The 27,643-nt window shown below is 48.9% G+C and overlaps 1 protein-coding gene across 1 annotated transcript in view; it reads left to right on the forward strand.

Moving 5' to 3' along the window:
• NELFCD (negative elongation factor complex member C/D) overlaps positions 1 to 8,772 on the forward strand; it is a 29,925-nt gene extending 21,153 nt beyond the window's left edge. The window contains exons 13-15 of the mRNA XM_068128318.2: positions 738 to 878; positions 1,061 to 1,190; positions 7,576 to 8,772. Coding sequence (XP_067984419.2) covers positions 738 to 878; positions 1,061 to 1,190; positions 7,576 to 7,607 — 303 coding nt within the window. The 3' untranslated portion in view covers positions 7,608 to 8,772. The remainder of the gene's footprint in view (positions 1 to 737; positions 879 to 1,060; positions 1,191 to 7,575) is intronic.
• The last annotated feature ends 18,871 nt before the right edge of the window (positions 8,773 to 27,643 follow it).

Consider the following 27,643-nt stretch of genomic DNA (forward strand, 5'->3'; position numbering starts at 1 on the left):
ATGTTCCTCGCTGAAATGTGAAAAAACGCAATCGCGCGGCAAGGAACATCACGTGATCGCTCTGAGCGATCGATTGCAACTCTGCGTCGTGTCGTGGGCGTGGCCAACGTGGCCTCATGCTCCCAGGTGATTGGCTAACTCGAGCTCAAGAGACCATAATGTGCTACGTTATGGCAAAAAATATGGATCTAAAGATGAAAGAAAAAATAACCTATGTGGTGTGAATGGCAATGTTCCTCGCTGAAATGTGAAAAAACGCAATCGCTTTTCGCTCTGAAATACGTGCGAACGCGTAACTGAGTTAATGGCGGCAAGGAACATCACGTGATCGCTCTGAGCGAATCAGCGCGCTGCTCTGCCATTCCGGTCATAATATTCCGCATTGAAATGCGCTGAGGTAAAAATATGGTAAAAAAATATTATGAAATAAATTTTTAGGTCGGCCATGTTCTTCCCAGGCTCAATGGCCATGTCTGTGCCAAATATCAAGTACGTGAGCCTCTCCGTTTAGGAGTCTATCGGTAACATATACACACACACACACACACACACACACACACACACACACACACACACACACACACACACACACACACACACACACAAACTGTGTTTTATATATATAGATTATAATGAATGTCAAGGTTTGGGAGAAAATAATGATACTTGACGGACTGAAAAAGGATGTTCGCTACTTGGTATTGAACTGTAACGTCTCCATTCCCTACTGTCTGCAGCTGGAGCTCAAGAAGACCCTTTTGGATCGCATGGTGCATCTTTTGAGTCGAGGGTGTGTCTTGCCTGTGGTTTCGTACATTCGACGGTGCTTGGACAAGCAGGACACCGACTTGTCCCTCATCCGGCACTTCGTCACTGAGGCACGTCACCTCGATCTGGTCTTTAGATTGGAGATTTAACCTCCATCAACCGCTTGCCTGAAATTGAAATTCCTGTAGTATCATGTTTAGCATTACAATAATTATTTGTTTTTGTGTTAAGTTGATAATCTATCCAACAACTAATGCATTCGGTGTCAGCTGCTTCCTTGTCGTACTTGCAGGTATTGGATATGGTGGCCCCGCCATACACCCCCGACTTTGTGTCCCTCTTTCTGCCCATCCTGGAGAATGACAGCATTGCTGGCACCATCAAGCCTGAGGGAGAGTGCGACCCAGTTGTGGATTTTATCGGTGAGTGTGCCAAGCAAATACCGAGCGTGTGATTATTTCATAAGGTGTGATTTCCACATTTGGAAATACTTGTAACAGCCACTCCCTACAGGAGCGATCTTTCGATTCTATAATAACTAGATGTAAACATATACAGACAATTGCCTTATTTTAAGATGCCTCGAAGCACCTGCTCCCTTATGAAAACCTCTGGCAAACAGTGTGTTCTGGATGAAGGGGGGGGGGGGGTAGGAGGGGTGGGGTGGGGGGGAGTGGGAGGGTTTGGGAGAAGAGAGGTGGGAGAAGAGAGGTGGGAGAAGAGAGGTGGGAGAAGAGAGGTGGGAGAAGAGAGGTGGGAGAAGAGAGGTGGGAGAAGAGAGGTGGGAGAAGAGAGGTGGGACAGGTGGTGGGACAAATATATTTTGTGCCATGGCTATTAATGCCCCGTCCCTCCAGCAGGTGTCAGTAAACCATTTGCACTGTGCCACGTGTACAGGTGGACACCATTTCTCCACCCTCACAGAGGGAGACAGAGGGTGGGAGGTTATTTTGTGCCCATGAATTGATCCTGTGTGCCCCCAGCAAATTTTCAAAATTTGATTGAGATTGGCCCAGCCGTGTTCAATTCCACAATTATCGGACGTGCACGCACACAACCACACATTACTCTTATTGTCCTCGCCAGAGGACAGGTTATTATTGCATTTGGGTCTGTCTGCACAGAACGTGAGTATGTCTATTAATTACAAACTATTGAAAAAATACTGATAATGATGATTGTACATAATGATAATAATAATGACAATATTAGAAATGATAATCTATCTATAATTCCAGTAATCTCTGTGTGTATGTATGTATGTATGTATGTATGTATGTATGTATGTATGTCTGTATGTCTGTGACCGCTGTTTCTCGACAACCACGGGTCCGATATACTTGAAACTTGCCAGGTATATTGCTGGGGACCCGAGGATGTGCCTTTTCAAGGTTTCATATTAATCGGAGAAGTAGTTACCGAGCTATGTCCAAAAAACGATTCAACCAATCAGAGAGCAGCGAGCTATCACGTGTGCCGAACGTGGCGAACAGACTCTGCCTCGGACGGCACATTTGAGAGCGTATTCATTTATTTCACGTTGGCAAACTATGTTGCCGCTATGTTGGCGTTAAACTATGTTTTAAAACTAATTAAAACAAATTTGCGATTCTTTCGCTTTCCTGCGCGTTTGTGCATGCTATGGCGATTTCTTTACCAAACTCCGCAAGCCGTTCGCTTTGGACCAAACCATTTCATGTAAATAGAGGGGGGGGGGATTGTCACCGTACTCGCAAGCCGTTCGCTTTGGACCAAACCATTTCATGTAAATAGAGGGGGGGGATATAATTTTAGATATAGATATAGTACGGGCATGCCCTAGTGATTATAATGATGATAATAATAACGATAATGGTACATGGTAATGTGTCTATTAATTTTGTCCGATTGGAACATACCTTTTCGACCTTTAGACCCATTCATAACCTTCAGATATCTTAGACCCTTTTTAGACTTTTTTATATATACACAAAGAATTAAGTTAAGCACCCCTACACAACGAATTAAGGTAAGCACCCCCTAATATATATTCTTCGTGTATATGTATACATTGGCATATATTCTAAGGTATGTGAGATCAAATAATGATTGGTATGACATTAGCAATTATCCATTGATGAAATTGAGTGATCAAAGTGAAAAAAAGTGATTGGTTGAGTCAGTGATCCGATCACGTGGGTCCTACACACGTTATTGACGCAAAGATCGCTAGAGGTCTTCTCAGAACAATGACTGTACGTTAGAAAACATAAACGTCATCCACACTGTCCGTGATGGACCTATAGCTCCATACTTAAATTGAGGTGAAAATATGCCTAAAATTCCCAAAAAATTTCACCTTAAATTATTCAGAATAAAATATTGAAAACGGCATGATTGTTGTGTTTTTATGTGACCATAATATCACTTCTCCAGAAAATATAGCAATATCATGGGTATATTACACTGTTTTGACGACAACAAACTTGTAATGTGCGAGGTTGTAAAAAAACGGGGGGGGTGCTTAACTTAATTCTTTGTGTATATATACAGTCACGTGAAAAAGTAAGTACATCCTTGGCTCTAATGGGTGGTATTGCCCCCTTTGGCAGAAACAACCTCACGTAGGCGTTTCTTATAACTGTCTACCAGTCTCTGACATCGACTGGGATAAATTTTTGCCCACTCCTCCATGCAGAATTCTTTCAGCTGTGCGATGTTTGAGGGGTTTCTTGCATGCACAGCTCGTTTCAAATCCCCCCACAACATCTCGATGGGATTTAGATCCGGGCTTTGACTTGGCCATTCCAGAACCCTCCATTTCTTTCTTTTCAGCCATTCCTTGGTGGATTTACTGGTATGTTTTGGGTCATTGTCATGTTGCAAGGTCCACCTTCGGTTGAGCTTCAACTTTCTGACAGATGGCCTCACATTATCCTCAAGCACCCTCTGGTACAATGAAGAATTCATCGTGGATTCTATGATGGTGAGCTGCCCAGGCCCTGATGCAGCAAAGCTGACCCAAACCATAATATTTCCACCACCATGCTTTACAGTTGGTATCAGGTTCTTGTGGTCAAATGCTGTCTTTGGTTTTCGCCAAACATGTCTTCTGGTACTGTGGCCAAATAGCTCTTCCTTTGGCTCATCTGTCCAGAGCACATTGTGCCAGAAGTGCTGGTCTTTGCCGAGGTGTTCATTGGCAAACTTTAGTCTTGCCCTGATGTTCTTTCTGGACAGCAAAGGTGTCCTCCTGGAACACCTCCCATGTAGATCAAATTTGTGCAGCCTCTTTCTAATGGTAGACTCGTGTACTTTGACATCATCAGTGGCAAGAGCTACCTGTAGGTCCCGTGATGACATTCTGGGGTTCTTAGAGACTTCTTTCAGCATCTTGCGGTCTGCTCTCGGGCTGAATTTGTTGGGGCGGTCTGGCCTGAACAAGTTGGCAGTTGTTTGGAATGTTTTCCACTTGTAGATGATCTTCCGGATAGTCGAATGATTGATTTCAAATTGTTTGGAGATCTTTTTAAATCCCTTCCCAGACACGTAGGGTCGTAGGCATCTATAACCTTCTTTCTGAAGGCCTCAGAGAGCTCTTTTGATCTCGGCATGGTGACGCCGCACACTTTAACAACAAAGAGCAAACCAAACTAAATGTCTGAAGTTTAAATAAGACAGGTTCCTCCACGATCCTCTCTAACGATGTTCTAATCATTTGCACCTGAGCTGGTGCACCTGATTCTAATTTTAGGTATTTGAATTAGTGAGAAATGTAGGGGTGTACTTACTTTTTCCACATGCGAAATTTGCATTTATGTTTATTTAAATTATACAATGGACTACAAAATGTAAATGTTTCATGATATTTGTTATGTTATATCACCTTTATCTGTCAATATTGTTGAAATGAAGATCAAATAGCTGTATGTTGAAATATGTTGAAAAAGTCAAAACTTTACATGGGGTGTACTTACTTTTTCACGTGACTGTACATGGTCTAAGGCTCGTAATGGAGCTGACACACACACACACACACACACACATACATATACACACATACATATATACACACACACATATATACACACACACATATATATATACACACACACACACATATACACACATATACACACACACACACACACACACACACACACACACATACACATACACACACACGAGACAAATACTTAACACAGCCAACACTGAGCTTGGGAGCGGTTCGATCACTGTCATCACTTCCCGGGATACTCTGGGTACCAGTGACGTCATAACAATAGCGCCGCTTTTCTCACCGTACTCGGGGCCATTTCCTCAGGATAAATTTCCTCCTCCCCATGGAAGCTAACCGATGGCTATTGTCCATGCTCTATCCTTTTAAATGCTGAACGTCAAACAAGGAAGCAGCACGTACCATTTTTAAGTCTTTGGTATGATTCGAACTGGTCCAATGCAGATGTGTGTTTTTTAAGAGACACCATCTCCTTACTGGATGGCCCTTCGGGAGCTCATCAGCCCTTTGTCAGGTGTAGTTTTTAGTCCTGGCAGCAAAGCCAGTGATTTGTGTCGGCTTAGTCACCGACAACACCACCATGCAGCAGGTAGACATGTTACACTGAATAACATGTAACTCAGACATACCTTCCTCTGCATAGTAACGCTGGTGTCTGTGCATGTTAGCAGCTTCAGCTTGTCACACATTAGTCACACCTTCGCAAGTAGCTCCTTTCTGATGAAAGGCTGGAACTCGCACACGACGTTTGAAGCATTGATCCCACAATGTGTCTTTGTCCAAGGTACCCAGGCAATGTCGGCTTGGCCGTTATGGGAAAAAAACACCATTGCCATTGTGAGCAAATTGCTAAAATATTAATGGAGTGAAAACTTCGACTTGCCCTCAGCACTGAGCTTGCATTTGCATTTTACCTCACCTGCTCTTAAGGCTAACCCCCGCTCTAGCAGGGAAAATGGCCTTAAAATGCATGTTGTTGTTGTTGTTGTTGTTGCTCTTAAGGTCCAGACTGGTTTCCCACCTGCACTCATCTGTCCCCAATTGTGGGATCGTCTCCCTGTGTCCGTTGTCTCATCCTCCTCACTTCAGTCTTCCAAATGCACTGCCCATCATTACCTCATGGGCTCATCCGTGCACATTCATGTTCCCTTCTCCATGCACTTATTCCCACTGTGTTTCTCTCTGGGCCATTGTTACTCATTTGTGTATTATTCCCTTCTTTCCTCCTTGTGTGTCCCTCCTCCCTCCTAACCCTGAATTTGATAGTTTGTGAATCTCCTGCCTTTTGTCGTTTGGATCCTCCATTAGCCTAGACTCTTTTGTAGCAAAGAGAGCCCACTCACTATACATGTCATTTACTCCCAACATGTCTTTTGGTGTACTCTATAAGGTTTAATGTGCAAAACGTGGGATGTGTCCTCTGTGAACACCAACGTTGTTTGAATGCGAAGTTCTGTCACTCAAGCTTTTGGGTCTCACTATCTGCCATAATCTTTCCTGGGAAAGACACATTTCCAAGCTGGCCTCAAAATCCAGTCGCCGACTGGACATCCTCCATCATGCGAAGTACTTCCTTGGCACTTCTGAGCTTCTCACCACTTACAAAGCTTTCATCCGCAGCTTGATGGAATACTGCTCTCCCCTCTGGGCTGGTGCTCCTTCCTCACACATAGCTCGACTGCACGCTGTAGAAACCAAAGCTTTTAGAATCATCGGTATCTCCCATGATGAAGCTGATTTTGAGGGTGTTTCACTCTCTCACCACAGGCAGGTTGGTGGTCTTTCTGTCTTCTACCGACTCTTCTCCGGCCTTGCTCCCCCAGCTCTCTGTGCTCTGTCCCCCAAATATTCCTACAGGTCGCACAAGATTTGCCAGCAACCTTCTTTGTCATCCTTCCGAGGTTGGAAAATTGAGTACCAGTTTACTGGTAATTCCCTGTCGCAAGACGCGACTAACAGGGTTGGCGGCAGGAAGGGCATTTGGCCATAAAACATTGCTTCAAACAGGGGACCACGGTGCCCAAAAAAGGCCAACCCCTGCTCTGGGGGGAAAAATGGCCTCTAAAGGTGGTTCTTTTCTTTCTTCCTCTTCTGGTGAAACTGCCAAAATCTAGGCTCTCTGCTCACCTTCACTCCTTCATGCCTCTTTACTCCCACCTCTGGAACAAACTCCTTCACTCTCTTCAATCCCACTCCTCCCTCCAGGACTTTAAAACAGCTGTTCACCACCATCTCTTATCTTCCCCCATCCAAAACCTTGATCTTTTCTACCCCCGTTAATCCACCCCAAACCGTTTTCAAATTCCGTTTTCTTTCCTGTAAGCTACTGTGGTGTCCATCTTGTTTATCCCGTGTACCCCACCCCAGCCCTCTCCCTTCCACAGATCTCCTGACGTCCCTGTTATCTACTGTTGTTGTGCTTCCCTTTCTCACCCCCTCTTGTTTCCCGCTCCCTTTATTATATGTTCTTTGTCTGAGCTCTTATACGACCCTCGACTTGGTGTCCCCAAAAAAAAAAAAAGCATCAGCAGTGAAGGAATCCAGAGTCTGTTGCATGGAAATGAATTGGTATGTTTTGAATAATCATTAATAGATAAGACATGCAGAGAGCGGTTTGAGACGGTGAGAATCGAGTTGCAGTGAAAGCAATTAATGGGACCACAGGCCTGATATGGAAAAGCCGTTCTGGTTACGCCACTCTCTGTCGGACTCGTGTCCCCTCCCTGTGAGCTGTGTAACTATGTTGGTCACAATAACCCCAGCACCCTCAATATGTTAATAATTCTGTGTTGTGTGTTTGTGTGTTGCAGCTCACTGCAAGTCAAACTTCATGGGGAGCTAATCTTTCATTTTCGTTGGGTTTGGTGCAAGGAAAATGAGTGCCGGTGCCAAAGATTCGGTGGGGCCTGTGCTTGGGCCATTGTGTCTCATGCCAACCTGTCCCTCTGCACTTCCTCTGTGATGCCGAGAGGATGCGCCCTGGGTTGAGTCGAGACATATGGAATTTAATGGTTGTTGGTCATTTCTGATGCCTCGTAACTCGCCAGCAGGTTAATGAGCCTTATTGGTGCTTTCCTGAAAAGTCGCTGCTGCTGCAAGATCACGGTGGGACAGGTATCTGTCAGGTTTTGTGCAACACAGGTATTGAGAATGACTGACATGATGAACCCATGATTGACCTTTTATTTTGTTTAATACCTGCTGTTACACTGTTTGACCCATGTTTTTCTGTGATTTATATCATTTTTTTTTAATTTCACCTGGGTTTTACCAGGTACCTGGTGAGAATGAGCTCTGTTACCTGTGTTCACAATATATGGTTTGCATTCTCTGAGCTTCAACTCTGCATTACCAAGGGCATCACCTTCATGGAGGACATTGTACCAAGCTAGGTTGGCATTTCGTACGCAGCCTATGGCTGCTTGGCTGCATCATTTTCTGGGGACGTGGCTGTGCCGCTGATGCAGTGCCCCATTACCAGTAAGCTGGTACTCATTTTTCCGACCCCGGAAGGATGACAGGTGGAGTCAGCCTGCCTGGTGTTATTTCAATGAAACTACAGGGGCTCGAACTCAAGACCCTGAGACCTTTAGCCGTCCACCTTGACCGTTAATCCAGCACCAAGCCAGCAATCTCGGTTTAATACAGAGGTGTTGTCTTTTTGGTGGCGTACCGAGCCACCTGAATCCAGCATAGGGTTTAACGTGGCTTGCTCACCATCTCGTTGGGCCTACCATCAACTTGTTAGCTCTTCAGCTCAAGAGTACGACGTGGCTCGCCAGCGTTGTTGCGGGATGACTCCCCCGAGCTCTCCTGCCCCGGATAGTTTCGGCTGCGGGCTCCGGTTGTTTCCTCTTCCAAATGAACTGCACGGGGGAGGATCGATTCGAGTGAAACACTGATTTTTATTTATTTATTTTTTATTAGCGATTTAGCATATAGCATTTTTTTATTACCATTGTTTGATTTGGTTTCAACAATAAAAACGATGCACATTATCGGCATTACCAATGACTGCGCATTATACCTTATTCGCACCGAGGTACTTCTAGGAGTGCAGGACCTTTTTTGGGGTTGACTTGTATGGCACGGGAGACGGAGATCCACACGACGGCCGGTTTTTTGGGGGGGTTTTTCCATCATACTTATTCCTTGCATGTTTTGAGCAATCAACTTGGCATTTTGTAGCGGGTGAGCTCTTTACTGCGCTATTGCAACTTCTCTTGCGGTGCTTCATCCCACCGAGCCAGCCGCTGACCTACATTCAAAAGTAGATTTTGAAACGACCTCGGCTTCGAGTAGTTAGGTGAACCCACCACCCCTCACCTTGGAGGGGCGTATCGTGGGGTTCCAAATGGGTGGGTCCGGTCTCTGAGGATTCACTTATTTGAGTGCAAGATTATGTGGCATTTTGACTTCGTTTATACCAGACTCGGCACAAGGAGAAGTAAACACCCTGAAGTCGTGAATGGTACAAAGTTTTTAATGGTGATTGGAGTTCGTGTGACCACCTGAACCAATCTCGGTCCTCTACCTCCACATGGATAACCTTCGAGTCGAAGCGACACTGTTTCACGGTCTTTCCTTCCTTGTACTGGTATTGGTGAGTCGGGATACTGGGAGGAAGGGGGAGTGGGGGTGAAATAATTTGTACAATTTTTCCAATAATTATTTACACCATCGTAATTAACTTTCTACAGTAGTTCATCGACGTCTCCAAATAGCGGCGAATTGGTGTACACATACCTGGGATCGACAGAATGTTCCATGAATTATGCTAACCGCCGTGGGAACCCAGGACTACTTTATTCCCACGGTGGTTAGCACACTTCGATCAACGTTTTGTTGATTCCATCTATTGTCTCGTTATAATAAACTTGTACTTAGTCCATTTAATATCACACCTTGGAATATAATATCGTTGTACCAGTACAAAATGGCCTGGTATTTTTCGAATAATTCCTTGACATCTTTAACGTGTACATCCTAAATGCAGACAGGACAGCCGGCTTGATGTCACCATCACAAGGTCATGGTGTGCTCCATGATGCAGCATCTTTGCTGACTGCGCGGGGACGGTAATTGCCCATACCTTCCCTTCCCTTCCACCTCTCCAATTTCTCCCTCCCATGTGGATTCCGCTCCACAGGAGAACAAATCCCTAATCAGACAGTCGGAAGTGAAACCGCCACCAACTGAGCTCCCCTTACCTTCCCAAAATGAGTCGGTGTAATTCACCAAAGGTTGGCAACGATGTCCCGCCGAGACATGATCATCGTGAGCTCGACCCTGGCTCATCCAACGCGGTCATTATGGTTCACGTCCCATGATGTGAATCGCCGAGTGTAAATCTGGAGAAATCGCCTTCGCACGAGGGATGAGTTCAAACCTGGCTCCTGTCCCGCACAAGACCTGATAGAAAACGAAAGCACGAATTGCCCGTGCACGAAAGTGAGCAAAGCATGAACCTTCACGAGAAAGGTAACGTCCCGTGAAATGGGGGTGAATAGGGACAGCAAGGTGATTCGGGACACAAACTGAAAAAAAGTTCGGAAACTTTTTTCGCTGAAAATTGATGACCATACTGATTTGTTGATATTTGGGTTGAAAGTGTTCACTTGTTTTTTTAAAAAGCAACTTTTAGTCCCTACTAGCAGAAGTACCCGGCATTGCCGGGCGGGGGAGGGGAGGGGGAACGGGAGGGGAGGGGAGAAGAGGGGGGGAGGAGAGAAGAGGGGGGAGGGAAGGAGGTCGAGGGGGGAGGGGAGGGGAGGAGGGAGGAGAGGGGGGGCAGTACCCGGCATTGCCGGGTGGGGGAGGGAAGAGGAGGGGAGGGGAACGGGTGGGAGGGGAGAGGGGGGGGGAAGTACCTGGCATCCGTGTATAAACGGGAGGGGAGGAGAGGGGGGGAGGGATGGGAGAGGAGAGGGGTGGGAGGGGGATGGGGAGAGGCATAGGGGGGGGAGGGGGTAAGGCGCGTAAATCATCGAATCGGTGCGCTGCTCTGCCACCGATTCAGATTCCGTGTATAATATTCCTCGCTGAAAAAAAATATGGATCTAAAGATGAAAGAAAAAAAAAACCTATGTGGTGTGAATGGCAATGTTCCTCGCTGAAATGTGAAAAAACGCAATCGCGCGGCAAGGAACATCACGTGATCGCTCTGAGCGATCGATTGCAACTCTGCGACGTGTCGTGGGCATGGCCAACGTGGCCTCATGCTCCCAGGTGATTGGCTAACTCGAGCTCGAGAGACCATAATGCGCTACATTATGGCAAAAAATATGGATCTAAAGATGAAAGAAAAAAAAAACCTATGTGGTGTGAATGGCAATGTTCCTCGCTGAAATGTGAAAAAACGCAATCGCTTTTCGCTCTGAAATACGTGCGAACGCGTAACTGAGTTAATGGCGGCAAGGAACATCACGTGATCGCTCTGAGCGAATCAGCGCGCTGCTCTGCCATTCCGGTCATAATATTCCGCACTGAAATGCGCTGAGGTAAAAATATGGTAAAAAAAATATTATGAAATAAATTTTTAGGTCGGCCATGTTCTTCCCAGGCTCAATGGCCATGTCTGTGCCAAATATCAAGTACGTGAGCCTCTCCGTTTAGGAGTTTATCGGTAACATTACACACACACACACACACACACACACACACACACACACACACACACACACACACACACACACACACACACACACACAACTGTGTTTTATATATATAGTATATAGATTAACCCCATATATGGGTTAAATAGGAATAAATAGGATTTTTATGGCTGTCCCTATTCACCACGTTTTACGGGTGAATAGGGACAGTCACTAACACAAAAAAATAATAATCAAGAAACAATCCTGAGTTTCCAACTTATTGCTAAATTGATAGCTCAGATGGATGCACATAATATGCACCTGTAGCGGTTGCCGCTGAACATACACAATCGCCTTACACCTGCCGAGGACGCAACCACCGAGCGATCGCTGTGCCGGGCTCGCCAAGACCGCCCGGAGACGTTCAGTCTCGCCTTTCCCGGGCATGCCCGGACTCGCCTTTCCCGGGCTCGCCCGGCCCGTACGGCGACACCGTCTCGCCGTTCCCGGGCATGTCCAGGCACGCCCGGCCCGTCCGGCGACACCCAGTCTCGCCGTTCCCAGGCATGTCCAGACTCGCCCAGGTCTCCCGGACACGCCCAGTCGCGCGTTTTAAGGGCAAACGCTCCGGCATGAGATATTTGAGTGCTTGTATATAATGCTGCCCGATAAACGGGCTTTTCAGAGTACCCGAGTTGATTTGATGCAATAAAGAAACTCGGACGAATTCCAGCTTTTTGTCGCGTCCATTCTTTCGATTCGAGTTGGAGCACAGCTCCTTCATTGGTGACCTACCGACATGGACACGGCAGTTGCCCTCAAACTGCCTACCTTCTGGGAGGCTCACGCGGCGGTTTGGTTCGCCCAGGCGGACTCCCAGTTCGCCCTGCGAGGCATCACCGCCGACGACACCCGGCTCCATCACGTGGTAGCAGCACTCGGCTCAGCCACCGCGGCCCGCGCCCTCAGCCTCCTCCAGCACCCGCCAGCCCCTGACAAGTACGGCGCGATCAAGAAGCTCCTCCTCGACGCTTTCGCCCTCTCATCGGCGGAACGCGCACGGCGTCTGCTCGACCTGCCCGAGCTCGGCGACACGCGCCCGTCCGAGCGAATGGATTACATGCTCTCGTTGCTCGGGGAGCACGCCCCGGATTTTCTTTTTCAAGAGCTGTTCCTCCGTCAGCTGCCTAGCCAGGTACGCCTCGATCTGGCAAGCACGCAGATCACGGATCCCCACGCCCTCGCCAGGGAAGCCGACAAGATCTCCTCGGCAGGCCAACGCATCGGGGCAGCGACCTGGAGCCCGCCGCCGTCCGAAGCAACGCCCATGGCGCCCGAGCACCCGGCACGGTCGGCGGCCGAACTGCCGGCGCAATTGGCGGCCGCTACGCCGCGCCGACCGCCTCCAACACGACGACCGGGGCCTACACCTGACCAGGCGTGGTGTTACTACCATGCCAGGTTCGGACAAAAGGCCCGGACATGCCGACCCCCGTGCACTTTCGGGAAACGGCCGGGCTGGCGTTCATTACCAGCCATGAGCGCCGGCCACACGGGCAACTTACTTCTTATCAGGGACAAAGCGTCCGGACGGCGCTTCCTGTGTGACACCGGCGCCCAACTGAGCGTCATACCCGCCTCCGATCAGGACAGGCAGTCCGCGGTTTGCGGCCCCTCCTTGGTGGCGGCCAACGGATCGGCCATCCGCACCTTCGGCCCGCCAAACGTCACCCTCTGCTTCGGCAGCCAGCGCTTTCATTGGACTTTTGTGACCGCAAGCGTGCCCATGGCTCTGCTGGGCGCCGACTTCCTCTGCGCACACGGGCTGCTGGTTGACGTCAAACGGCGTCGCCTCGTCAACGCCGAGACCTTCAGCTCCCTGGCATGCACGTTGAGCAGCTCCGCGCCGACCGAGCTAGCATGCGCCCTCCCGGCGGCGAACGAGTTTGCTCGCCTGTTCGCGGAGTTCCCGGCCCTCACGTGGCCGACGTTTTCGGCCGTCGCGGTACGACATGGAATCGAGCACCACATACCAACTACAGGCCCGCCGGTCTACGCCAGAGCCCGCCGCCTCGACCCAGCCAAGCGCGCCGTGGCCAAAGCCGAGTTCGACGCTTTGGAACACCTCGGCATCGTGCGGCGCTCCGATAGCGCGTGGGCTTCGCCACTACACATCGTACCGAAGCCGGGGGGCGGCTGGCGCCCATGTGGCGACTACCTTAACGACGTTACCACCCCCGACAGGTATCCGATCCCGCACATTCAAGACTTCTCCGCCCGTTTGGTAGGACGGTTCATTTTTTCGAAGATTGATTTGATACGGGGATACCACCAGGTACCTGTCAGGCCGGCCGACGTCCCAAAAACGGCCGTCATCACGCCGTTCGGCTTATTCGAATTCCTTCGAATGCCATTTGGCCTCAAGAACGCGGCTCAGGACCTGCCGTTCCTCTTCGTCTACCTGGACGACATCCTCGTCGCCAGCGCGTCCCGGGCCGAGCACCTCCTCCACCTCCGAACACTGTTCGGGCGCCTCAGCGAGCACGGCCTAATCGTCAACCCGGCCAAATGCCACTTCGGCACGACGGCCGTTGATTTTTTGGGCCACCACATCACCAAGAACGGGGCCGTGCCGCTGCCTACCAAGGTCGAGGCCATCACCGCGTTTCCGCGTCCCCGCTCCATCAAGGTCCTGCAGGAGTTCCTTGGAATGGTGAATTTCTATCACCGCTTCGTGCCCCGCGCTGCTCAGCTCATGCGGCCCCTCTACGAAGCCCTCCGGGGCAAGCCGGCCAAACAAGACGTCGTCTGGTCCGCAGCCATGGACGCGGCATTTACAAGCTCAATGCGGGCCCTCGCCGACGCAACACTGCTCGCTCACCCGGTGCTCAACGCTCCCATCGCCCTCACCACGGATGCCTCCGACTACGCGGTGGGCGCCGTACATGAGCAATGGGTGAACGGGGTTTGGCAGCCACTCGCTTTTTTCAGCCAGCAACTCCGGCCGAACGAGCTCAAATATAGCACGTTTGACCGCGAGCTCCTCGGTCTACACCTGGCCGTTCGCCATTTCCGCCACCTCTTGGAGGGCCGACCCTTCATGGCTTTCGTCGACCACAAGCCGTTGGTTTACGCAATGGCCAAAGTCACGGAGCCGTGGTCGGCCCGCCAGCAGCGCCACCTCTCCACCGTGTCGGAGTTTACCACGGACATCCGGCACGTCGCCGGCAAAGACAACGCCGTGGCCGACTGTCTTTCTCGGGCCAGCGCGAACGCGGTCCACCTCGGCGTGGACTTCGCGCTTATGGCGGCTGACCAGACCACCGACACCACGGTGCAAGCCCTCCGGGCGGCGGACACGGGCCTCCGCCTGGCCGACGTCCCCTTCGCGGACACTGTCCTGCTCTGCGACGTCTCCCAAGGCCAGCCTCGCCCCATCGTGCCCGTTACCCTGCAATGCCGCATCTTCGCCTCCCTCCACAGCCTTTCCCACCCGGGCCGGAAAGCTTCCCAGAAGCTGGTGTCGGCGCGATTCGTCTGGCACGGCCTTCGACGGGATGTCCGCGATTGGACCAGCACCTGCACGGCCTGCCAACAGGCCAAGGTCCACCGACACACCCAGGCCACGCTGGCACCTTTCACCGTGCCCGAACGGCGTTTCAACCACGTCAACGTGGACCTGGTGGGCCCCCTCCCCCCATCACGGGGTTTCACACACCTGCTCACCATGGTCGACAGGACCACCAGGTGGCCGGAGGCCGTTCCCCTCGTCTCCACCACCACCGCCGACGTGGCGCAGGCTTTCATCGCCACCTGGGTCGCCCGTTTCGGCGCACCGGAGGACATCTCTTCGGACCGCGGGCCGCAGTTCACCTCCGAGCTGGGGGGCGCGATCGCCCGCAACCTGGGGGTCAGGCTCCACCGTACCACGGCCTACCACCCCCAAGCCAACGGGTTGTGCGAGCGGTTCCACCGTTCCATGAAGGCCGCGCTCATGGCCGGCCTTAAGGACGGCGGCTGGACCGACTGGCTACCGTGGGTCCTTTTGGGCCTCCGCACGGCCCCCAAGGAGGACCTCCGGGCGTCCACCGCCGGGCTGGCCTACGGCCAGCCGCTACGCATCCCGGGCGAATTCGTACCCGACGCCACCAGTCCCTGGTCCGCAGCTCGCCAGCGCTCGGACTTCCAGGAGACCGCCCGACGGTTTGCCCCCGTGCCAACGTCCCACCACGATGACCCCCAGGCCTACGTCCCCCCAGCGCTTCGCACTTCGCGTCATGACGCACGCCGGGGGCCACTCAGGTTCCTGCGACGGGACGACAAGTCCGTCATCGACGTCGGCGGCAGGTCGGACCGGATTTCGGTGGACCGCCTCAAGCCGGCGCACGTGGACATCGACCAACCACCTCGGCTGGCCCTTCCTCTGCGGCGAGGCCGCCCCCTGTCCACGGTGCCTCCCGCTCGACCACCCACCCCCACACCGGACCCCCCCCCCACGACCCTCCAGGGGTCGCATCGGCCGGGTCATCAGGACCCCCCCTTAAATTTACCCTGCCGGTGCAAGTCGATTCTGGGGGGGCGTGTGTAGCGGTTGCCGCTGAACATACACAATCGCCTTACACCTGCCGAGGACGCAACCACGGAGCGATCGCTGTGCTGGGCTCGCCCAGACCGCCCGGAGACGCTGTCTCGCCTTTCCCGGGCATGCCCAGACTCGCCTTTCCCGGGCTCGCCCGGTCCGTCCGGCGACACCCAGTCTCGCCGTTCCCGGGCATGTCCAGACTCGCCCAGGTCTCCCGGACACGCCCAGTCGCGCCTTTTAAGGGCAAACGCTCCGGCATGAGATATTTGAGTGCTTGTATATAATGCTGCCCGATAAACGGGCTTTTCAGAGTACCCGAGTTGATTTGATGCAATAAAGAAACTCGGACGAATTCCAGCTTTTTGTCGCGTCCATTCTTTCGATTTGAGTTGGAGCACAGCTCCTTCACACCCATAATATAAACCACGGTGCCAATGAAAAAAAATATGGGATAAAAAGTTTCTCCAAACTGTCCCTATTTCTTAATGATTATTTTTTTGTATTAGTGATTGTCCCTATTCACCCGTAAAACGGGGTGAATAGGGACAGCCATAAAAATCCTATTTATTCCTATTTAACCCATATATGGGGTTAATAGGGACTATAAGTTGCTTTTTAAAAAAACAAGAGAACACTTTCAACCCAAATATCAACAAATCAGTATGGTTATCAATTTTCAGCGAAAAAAGTTTCCGAACTTTTTTCAGTTTGTGTTCTATTCACCCCATTTCACGGTACTTGGTGGATCCGGATCTTCACCAAAATTGAATCGATTCTTCCTCATCACACACACACAACCTGTCCAAGTTTCGTCCATATCCATCCATAACTCTTTGAGATATCCCGCTATGTATTGTTTTTGGCTCCATCTCCCAATAGTGAACAATCACTTGAGAAAAATTAAATAATTCTCATATCCGAATCCATATTCAGATCTTCTCCAAAATGAAATCGCATCGTCCTTGTCAGACACCCAACCTGTCCGCCAAATTTGGTCCAAATACGTCCAAAACTTTTTGAGATATCCCGCTATGTATCGTTTTTGGCCCCATCTCCCAATGGTGAAGAATCACTTTAACAATTCTCGTAGCCGAATCCGGATCTTCACCAAAATCGAATCATTTCGTCCTCGTCACATTCGCTACATCTCTGCCAAATTTCATCCGAATCCATTCACAACTTTTTGAGATATCTTGTTCACAAACAGACAGAGGTGAAAACATAACCTCCATCCACATTTGGTGTCGGAGGTAACAAGGAAATTTGACGCAGGAAAAGGACATTCGGCCCATCATGCCTGCGCTACACCAGATTCAATAAATCAATCAAGCTAATAATTTCATTTAATTGGGGGGATTTGGGAGAGGAAGGACTAGGGATGACAGTGTGGCAGGCTCGGGGACATCATCAGGGTGTTAAAAAGCAGAATCCAGGTATAGACTGTCAACCCAGGCCACCTGGTGTGTTTCGCAGGTATGGCAATCATCAGAGTACCGTCCCTCGGATGGACATTACACCGGGCATCTCGTCTGCTCATGCTATCATTGCTTGGTGGACGTTAACGATCTCATGGCCAAGGGTACTCGTTTACTGGCACCCTGGAAATATATATTATATACTAGCAGAAGTACCCGGCATTGCCGGGCGGGGGAAGGGAGGGGGAAGGGGAGGGGAACGGGGGGGAGGGGAGAAGAGGGGGGGGAGGAGAGAAGAGGGGGGAGGGGAGGAGGAGGGTGAGGGGGGAGGAGAGGGGAGGGGGGGTGAGGGAGGAGAGGGGAGGGGGGTGAGAGAGGGGAGGGGGGGGAGGGGAGAGGAAGAGGAGGGGGGGGGGAAGTACCCGGCATTCCGTGTATAAACGGGGGGAGAGGGGGGGAGGGATGGGAGAGGAGAGGGGTGGGAGGGGGATGGGGGGGAGGGGAGGAGAGGGGGGGAGGGATGGGAGAGGCATAGGGGGGGGGGGGAGGGGGGAGGGCGCGTAAATCGTCGAATCGGTGCGCTGCTCTGCCACCGATTCAGATTCCGTGTATAATATTCCTCGCTGAAAAAAAATATGGATCTAAAGATGAAAGAAAGAAAAACCTATGTGGTGTGAATGGCAATGTTCCTCGCTGAAATGTGAAAAACCGCAATCGCGCGGCAAGGAACATCACGTGATCGCTCTGAGCGATCGATTGCAACTCTGCGTTGTGTCGTGGGCGTGGCCAACGTGGCCTCATGCTCCCAGGTGATTGGCTAACTCGAGCTCGAGAGACCATAATGCGCTACGTTATGGCAAAAAATATGGATCTAAAGATGAAAGAAAAAAAAACCTATGTGGTGTGAATGACAATGTTCCTCGCTGAAATGTGAAAAAACGCAATCGCTTTTCGCTCTGAAATACGTGCGAACGCGTAACTGAGTTAATGGCGGCAAGGAACATCACGTGATCGCTCTGAGCGAATCAGCACGCTGCTCTGCCATTCCGGTCATAATATTCCGCACTGAAATGCGCTGAGGTAAAAATATGGTAAAAAAATATGAAATAAATTTTTAGGTCGGCCATGTTCTTCCCAGGCTCAATGGCCATGTCTGTGCCAAATATCAAGTACGTGAGCCTCTCCGTTTAGGAGACTATCGGTAACATTACACACACACACACACACACACACACACACACACACACACACACACACACACACACAAACTGTGTTTTATATATATATATAGATATACGAGCTATATGAGGGCTGTCCACTTGCCCGTTCCGTTACGCTGATTGGCTGTGTGTGAGGCGAGGTGCAATATGATTGGCTGCTGGCAAGATTGAATGATGTATCATATCGGCTTATTAAAAGCTTATATTCGAAATCTGATTCCATATTTCACGATCGGAACTCATGGCCTAAATAATTATGTCGAAATCTTGAGTGAAATTGGAAATTAATTAGGAAAAAGCGATTTTTAAAATTAAATAATAGGCTCTGCGAGACGTGAGGTAAATTGGCTCCAAAATTCTTTTTTTTTCACTCTTTAAAGGTAATTATTGTACGTCTGATTTTATTTTACACCGTTCAGGGACATTGGTCACGATCTTTTTGGATTTGGATTCTACTTTAATTATAGATTTTTAACGTATAATACATACTACATGGAGTCACAGTTTGCTGATTAACAGTGCATTAAGGTACGACCTCAGCAGACAGGATGACCTCAAGGTACCCACACTCTCCTCTCGGCTGTCTGGCCTGGGTTCTGGGTATGAATGCCGAGCTAGCTATAAACTATCATCCGATGGACGTTAACCTGGCGTCCCGTCTTCCGACGTTCGTTGGTGGACGTTAAGGATCCCCACGGTGTCCTTCACGAAGAGTAGGTGAGCTATCGCCGGCACCCTGAACAAATTCCTGCCTAAACTACGGTACTGCTGGGATGGCAGTGGCAAACCACCCAGTATAACCCTTGCTCAGGAAGCTGCTTTAGTGTCACGGACGCTCTGTAATGAGTCTATGGTACATCAGATATCAAATATATGTTACAACTGCAAAAGAAAGCGAAAAAAACTGAAAAGGAAATTAAAGCCGTTTATAAATGATAAAGCACGGACATGTAGAGAGGGCATTGGTTGAGGGGTGGGATGTGAGGGGAAGGAGAGGGGAGTGGGGGAGGGAACAGGGTGTGAGGGGAGGTAGTGGGGGAGACAGGGAAGTGGGGAGAGTGGGAGTGACAGAGGAGTGGTGGAGAGGGGATTGGGGGAGATACAGGCAAATGGGGAGGGAGAGAGAGTGGGGGAGACAGGGGAGCAGTGGAGACAGGGGAGCAGTGGAGAGAAGAGATTGGTGGAGAGAGAGAGGGTGTGGAAAGGACCGGGCATGTGAGGGGCTGGGGAGGGGAGGGTAGGAGAGATGGGGAGGTGGCGAAGGAAGGAGAGAGGGGGAAGGGGGAGAATGGGAGGGAGAGAGAGAGAGAGCAGGGGGATGCTTTAGCGAGATTTTTCCGTCCCTTTTCTTTCCCGTACTCTTCCTAGTACAGTCACATGAAAAAGTAAATACACCCCATGTAAAGTTTTGACTTTTTCAACATATTTCAACATACAGCTATTTGATCTTCATTTCAACAATATTGATAGATAAAGGTGATATAATATAACAAATATCATGAAACATTTACATTTTGTAGCCCATTGTATAATTTAAATAAACAGAAATGCAAATTTCACGTGTGGAAAAAGTAAGTACACCCCATGAAATGTTTTTTTAATCTTTTTAACATATGTGGACATATCAATATTTGATCTTCATTTAAACAGTATCTACAGATAAAGGTGACCTAATTGAACAAAAAACAATGAAAAGTTGACTTTGCAATAATTTATTCAACAAAAAATTAACAGAGATACCATTTCCTTCTGTGGAAAAAGTAAGTACACCCTTGGCTCTAGCAGGTGGTATTGCCCCCTTTGGCAGAAACAACCTCAAGTAGGCGTTTCTTATAACTGTCTACCAGTCTCTGACATCGACTGGGAGAAATTTTTGCCCACTCCTCCATGCAGAATTCTTTCAGCTGTGCGATGTTTGAGGGGTTTCTTGCATGCACAGCTCGTTTCAAATCCCCCCCACAACATCTCGATGGGATTTAGATCCGGACTTTGACTTTGCCATTCCAGAACCCTCCATTTCTTTCTTTTCAGCCATTCCTTGGTGGATTTACTGGTATGTTTAGGGTCATTGTCATGATGCAAGGTCCACCTTCGGTTGAGCTTCAACTTTCTGACAGATGGCCTCACATTATCCTCAAGCACCCTCTGGTACAATGAAGAATTCATAGTGGATTCTATGATGGTGAGCTGCCCAGGCCCTGATGCAGCAAAGCTGCCCCAAACCATAATATTTCCACCACCATGCTTTACAGTTGGTATCAGGTTCTTGTGTTCAAATGCTGTCTTTGGTTTTCGCCAAACATGTCTTCTGGTACTGTGGCCAAATAGCTCTACCTTTGACACATCTGTCCAGAGCACATTGTTCCAGAAGTGCTGGTCTTTGCCGAGGTGTTAATTGACAAACTTTAGTCTTGCCCTGATTTTCTTTCTGGACAGCAAAGGTTTCCTCCTGGCGCACCTCCCATGTAGATCAAATTTGTGCAGCCTCTTTTTAATGGTAGACTCGTGCACTTTGACATCAACAGTGGCCAGAGCTACCTGTAGGTCCCGTGATGACATTCTGTGGTTCTTAGAGACTTCTTTCAGCATCTTGCGGTCTGCTCTCAGGCTGAACTTGCTGGGGCGGCCTGGCCTGAACAGTTGGCAGTTGTTTGGAATCTTCTCCACTTGTAGATGATCTTCCGGACAGTCGAATGATTGATTTGAAATTGTTTGGAGATCTTTTTAAATCCCTTCCCAGACTCGTAGGCATCTATAACCTTCTTTCTGAAGGCCTCGGAGAGCTCTTTTGATCTCGGCATGGTGACGCCGCACACTTCAACAACAAAGAGCAAACCAAACTAAAGGTCTGAGGTTTAAATGAGACGGATTCCTCCAAGATCCTCTCTAACGATGTTCTAATCATTTGCACCTGAGCTGGTGCACCTGATTCTAATTTTAGGTATTTGAAGTAGTGATAAATGTAGGGGTGTACTTAGTTTTTCCACATGCAAAATTTGCATTTATGTTTATTTAAATTAAACAATGGACTACAAAATGTAAATGTTTCATGATATTTGTTATATTATATCACCTTTGTCTATCAATATTGTTGAAATGAAGATCAAATAGCTGTATGTTGAAATATGTTGAAAAAGTCAAAACTTTGCATGGGGTGTGCTTACTTTTTCACGTGACTGTACATGCCCATATTTCTAAAATGGACATACATGCCCATATTTCCACGGGGATTACTGTTACCACTGCAAAAATGAACATGTTTCCAATCTTGTACTCTGGACACCTAAACATGCAAGGCCAAAGTGGGGTAGACCAGCTCTCAACGACATAAATATGTTCAAGATGGACCAGCTCTCAACTACATAAATATGTTCAAGATGGACCAGCTCTCAACTACATAAATATGTTCAAGATGGACCAGCTCTCAACTACATAAATATGTTCAAGATGGATACAGGCCTGGAGAGGAACTGCACACAGCAATGCTTGACAAAGAAGACCGGAAGCTGAGGACCAATGTCATCTGAGAGCCGACTTAAGAAGAAGAATGTACAGTATATATGACGACAGCTTTTCTCTTTAAGTACTGGTCCCTTTCCTCTTTCACTCTTCAGTCCCTCCAGCTCACACGTGATGTTTCAGGAACCTCGATCCCGGTTAATCTTCCCAAATTTTCCAGGTAATCACCAAATCCAGGATTTCCAAACAACTTTTTTCTCATGTTTCTGGAACCTCCATCCACTGCTATATCTTCATGTCGTGTGTTATATATTCTGTGATAAGTGTTATAGCTTCATGTCGTGATACAGACTGGCATATATGAACAACAGGTTTGTATCCATGCCAAATATGATTTGGACATCCCAACCGCCATATTTCTCGCCAAATTAGTGTTTGTGTAATGAATTTGATGGAAAAGTGAAGAAAACGGTTTATTGTTGTCGGAGTGTTTTTGTCACTTGGAGTAAGCAGGTTGTGGACGATTTGCCCATGAATGCAGATCCAAATGCCAACTGCGATGCTCCAGATGTCTGTACCGCCGTATGCTACAAATCCCGAGTCTGGTGAGTGAGCATTAGATCTCATGGGTGCACGCACAAACGCACACACATCTGGTGAGCAATCCATACCTGTTTCATTCCAGACGGATCAAAATCTTCATGATGGGAGGCGTTAAGTTGGGGATCTAGTAAAGATTGGGTCATAACGACCTGTGGGCAAAGATGGTCTGGTTACACAGTGCATTCAGAAAGTATTCAGACCCCTTCACTTTTTTTCACATTTTGTTATGTTGCAGCCTTAGGCTGAAATCGTTTAAATTCATTTTTCCCTCATCAATCTACACTCAAAACCCCATAATGACAAAGAGAAAACAGGGTTTTAGAAAGTTTTGCAAATTTATTAAAAAGAAAAAACTGAAATATCACATTGACATAAGTATTCAGACCCTTTGCTATGACACTTGAAATTTAGCTCAGGTGCCTCCCATTTCTCTTGATCATCTTTGAGATGTTTCTACACCTTGATTAGAGTCCACCTGTGGTAAATTCAATTGATTGGACATTATTTGGAAAGGCACACACCTGTCTATATAAGGTCTCACAGCTGACAATGCATATCAGAGCAAAAACCAAGCCATGAGGTCGAAGAAACTGCCTGCAGAGCTCAGAGACAGGATTGTGTCGAGGCACAGATCTGGGGAAGCCGACAAGAAAATTTCTGCTGCATTGAAGGTTCCCAAGAGCACAGTGGCCTCCATAATTCTTAAATGGAAGAAGTTTGGAACAACCAGGACTCTTCCTAGAGCTGGCCGCTCGGCCAAACTGAGCAATCGGGGGAGAAGGGCCTTGGTAAGAGAGGTGACCAAGAACCCGATGGTCACTCTGGCTGAGCTCCAGAGAACCTGTGTGGAGATGGGAGAAACTTCCAGAAGGACAACCATCACTGCAACACTCCACTGGTCTGGGCTTTATGGCAGAGTGGCCAGACGGAAGCCAAACAGTTCAATCTTGGTTTCATCAGACCACAGAATCTTGTTTCTCACAGTCTGAGAGTACTTTAGGTGCTTTTTTGCAAACTCTAAGCGGGCTTTCATGCGTCTTTCACTGAGGAGAGGCTTCCGTCTGGTCTCTTTGTCATTACGGGTTATTGAGTGTAGGTTGATGAGGGAAAAAATGAATTAAAACGATTTCAGCATAAGGCTGCAACATAACAAAATGTGAAAAAAGTGAAGGGGTCTGAATACTTTCTGAATGCACTGTATGTACTGGTAAAGGCCATGGTGCTTGAGGTCTTCTCAATCCTCGTTTGCGCCATGTCCTCGCGCCAGTCTGACGGGGCCACCCACAGCCTCAAAGGAGGCTCTAAATGCTTCCCAATCCCAGCAGTAATGGCTGTGCTATTAAAGCGGCGTTCCCACCGAGCCTACACTGGTTTTGAAAGCGATTTGGCAAATGCAGGAAATTGCATTGGCTCCTCGCATGCTCACAGATCCTCCATTGCACATTGCCTGCTCCATATCTTTGGATTACATGATCACACACATCCATTACCGATTTATCTCCATACAAAGTAACTCTCACAGAATAACATATTTGTATTAACCAGTAACACCCCACATGTTTTTCTCTCATTGGAAAGCAGCTGAGAACGCAGGAGGCTTGTTGTTTGAAGGAAAGCCCATGGCATTCTGGGTAAGGTACCTGAACTCCTTTCATGCTTCTTTAAGCTTCTGTAGCAGCGGAAGTGATGTTACCGATGGGTATCTTCTACGGTAATCAAAGCCATAAAGTGGTATATAGAGGTGGGATTCATGCTATATACTGTGCTGATGAACTCCTGGGGGTCGCAAGTAGTTGCCCCCAATTGCAGCACTTCGATACCCATTTCTGCTGTCTTTTCATCTTGAGAAATTACCCATAGGAAAGGGGTCGCTTTTAGCTGTTACACCACCAGCGTGTTGGAATTGCTGTTAATTATAGAGCTGTTTGACAACTTGCCAGGCTTTTTATCACTGCTCTTCGTGCAGGGAGCGCCGTTTGGGAAAAACTGCCATCAGCGATTAAAAAAAGGCTCTTTTTGAGTAAGACAAGGAGATGTTGCACTTATTCAAACCTCCATTGATGGTGGAGTAATCGCTTGGGAAACTGATGTGACCTGGAATTTGAAGGCGTGTTGCTGCCGTTCATCTCCATGACAGGGTGTACGTGATGCTCCTCGAGGTTGGTGGATCGAGGAGGTGGGAAGAGGAGCGTGGGGGTGCTGGCCGGCGACATCTTCTCGACGCGATGGAGATGCCGGAATGAATCGGCAGAAGAGAACGTGGCTCATACCCCCAGTTAAAGTGGTGGAGAGGGACGTGGGGCCCTTTCCAAAAACGATAATGGTGGTGAGATGCATTTGCCTGCTGTTCTCAGTAAACGTTACAATATAATTGCTTGATTAATCTATTAACTTACATGTCAGAGTAAAAGGACCTCAGGGCAGTCCTTATGGATGCCTGTCTTATCCCAGTTTATATATTCACAAAACCTTGATCATTGGATATTTCTCTTGTAATATGTGGGTCCGAAAGGATTGAGTGTCACAGTTGAGTTTAATTATCCTTTTCCATTCTTGCATAAGCACTCAGATTCTGGAATGTTCTAAATCAGATGGCTAACCGTTTTATCCTCATAGATCAAGTCTGATCATGAAAGGAATCAGCAGGTGAGGTACAGCCTGACAGGGAAAGGTGTGGATGTGGAACCGCTCTCCGTATTCGTCATCGAACCTTCAACAGGACGCATCAACGTGACACTCAGCCTGGACCGGGAGGAGGTGTCCGAGTACCAGGTGTGTCCAAGCTGGGATTTTTTTTTTTTTTTTGTATACAAGATCGAGGCTCGTGAAAGAGCGAACATTAATCACACAGAAAGACAAACCGACACATAAAACAAATAACATCGGGAGCGGTAGACAAGATGGGGAGAGAGGGGGAAGGACACAAACAACATTTGAGAGCAGGGACCGAGAGACATGGAGACATCGAGAGATCTGTGGGAGGGAGAGGGCTTTGGGGGAGGAGGCATTGGAAGGGGGGGGGGGGGGGGTGGGAGAGGTATAAAACATATGGACACTGCCAGGACTTCCAGGAAAGAAGTTGGAATTTCAAACAAGGTGGATCTGGGGTGAATTAGTGGGGGTAGAAAAGATCAAGGTTTTGGATGGGGGAAGATAAGAGATGGTGGTGAACAGCTGTTTTAAAGACCTGGAGGGAGGAGTGGGATTGAAGGGAGTGTGGGAGTTTGTTCCAGAGGCGGGACAAAAAAGGAATGAAAGAGTGAAGGTGAGCAGAGAGCCGAGATTTCGGCAGTTTAACCATCAGAGGGTTGCTGGCAGATCTTGTGCGACCTGTCGGAATATTTGGGGGACAGAGCACAGAGAGAGCTGGGGGAGCAAGGCCGGAGAGGAGTCGGTAGAAGACAGAAAGACCACCTACCTGCCTGTGGTGAGTGAGTGAAAGGCCCTCAGAGATAGCTTCATCGTGGGAGATTCCAATGATTCTGAAAGCTTTGGTTTCAACAGCGTGAAGCCGAGCTAGGTGTGAGGCAGGAGCACCAGCCCATAGGGGAGAACAGTATTCCATTGAGCTGCGGATGAAAGCCTTTTATGTGGTGAGGAGCTCAGGTGTGCCTAGGAAGGACTTTGCACGACGGAGGATGCCCAGTCGGCGACTGGCTTTGGAGGCCAGCTTGAAAATGTGGTTTTCCCAAGAAAGATCATGGCAGATAGTGAGACCCAAAAGCTTGAGCGACATAACTTCTTGGAGAGGATTTTTGAGAAAGTAGATGGGAGGGTTGTCTAGTCGATCTTTTCGGAGAGACATAGTAAGAGTGTGAGATTTGTCAGGATTGAAAGACATGTTCCACTTGTTTGACCAGTCTGTGATTTTGTCCAGGTCTTCAGAGAGTGAGGAGGCTGCAGACTGCCGATCTGAGGGAAGAGGCATGGAGCGGCAGAGAGTGGAGTCATCAGCAAAGAGATAGAGAGGATTTTCCAGAGTCGGAGAGATCATTGATAAAGACCAGAAAAAGCACAGGGCCCAGCACACTGCCTTGGGGAACTCCAGCCTGAACAGGAAGGGGAGATGAGAGAAATCCATTGAGGGCCACACGTTGACTACGACCAGAGAGGAAGTCCGCAAGCCATGTGTTACGGATCTATGTGGATTTATGTGAATTACTATTCAGGTCTTTGCTTATCAATGTGTAGTCGAGTAACGGTTGTTGTAATTGAAGGGTCAGGAGCCCTTCTGGGAAAAAGGAGACCGGAAACGGAAGAAGAAAAGACACGAGGTCCGGGAGAAGCGGCGATCTTCCTCTTCCTCGCCGAGCTCCGAGGCGAGGGTATCGATATTGAGCAGCGTCTGACGCTGCGTTGGAAAACCCGTCTGGCGAAAGGAATTACCCCTTGACACATCAAGTTGCCGTGGGTTCGTGCATGGAACCAAGCGTCCTACACAGTTCGCCTCACCGTCTACAAGGACGCGTACGGGTCGCACCTTGGGCCTCGCGCGCTGGACAAGCCGCGCGTTGCTTTGCCCGCTTTGCTTGGCAAGGAGGTGTGCGCTGCAACCGTTGTTCCCGGTACGTGACGTGCACGTTTGGGAGCACGTCAGCCAGGGGTTCGTTCAACCGCCCGTGTGCGGAGAAGCCGACCTTCATCTTGGTCAGGAGGGGCCCAGATACATTGTGAGGGACAGAGACCAAAGGGGTCGTGAGTACCCAAGGGGTCGGGAGTGGGGAAAGGGGACACCCATATATAAGATGGCCATCTTAATAATATTGGAGATTGATTGATGGTTGTTGATGGTTGTTGATGGTTGTTGATGGTTGATTGCTCGGGGAAAATATTATTGGTTATTCCGGATCCTTGGTGTGGGGTTTCTTATTGACTGGAATTCATGTTGATTGCGTTACGAAAACGTATAAATCATTGATCTTTCTGGCGGAGTTCCTCTCACGGTCCGGGGGTCACCGAGACCAGGTAGTTACCGGGAGGACCACGTGACACATGCATGGAGA

This window comes from Myxine glutinosa, chromosome 9, assembly GCF_964187855.1.
Source record: "Myxine glutinosa chromosome 9, kmMyxGlut1.1, whole genome shotgun sequence".
Taxonomy (NCBI): Eukaryota; Metazoa; Chordata; class Myxini; order Myxiniformes; family Myxinidae; genus Myxine; species Myxine glutinosa.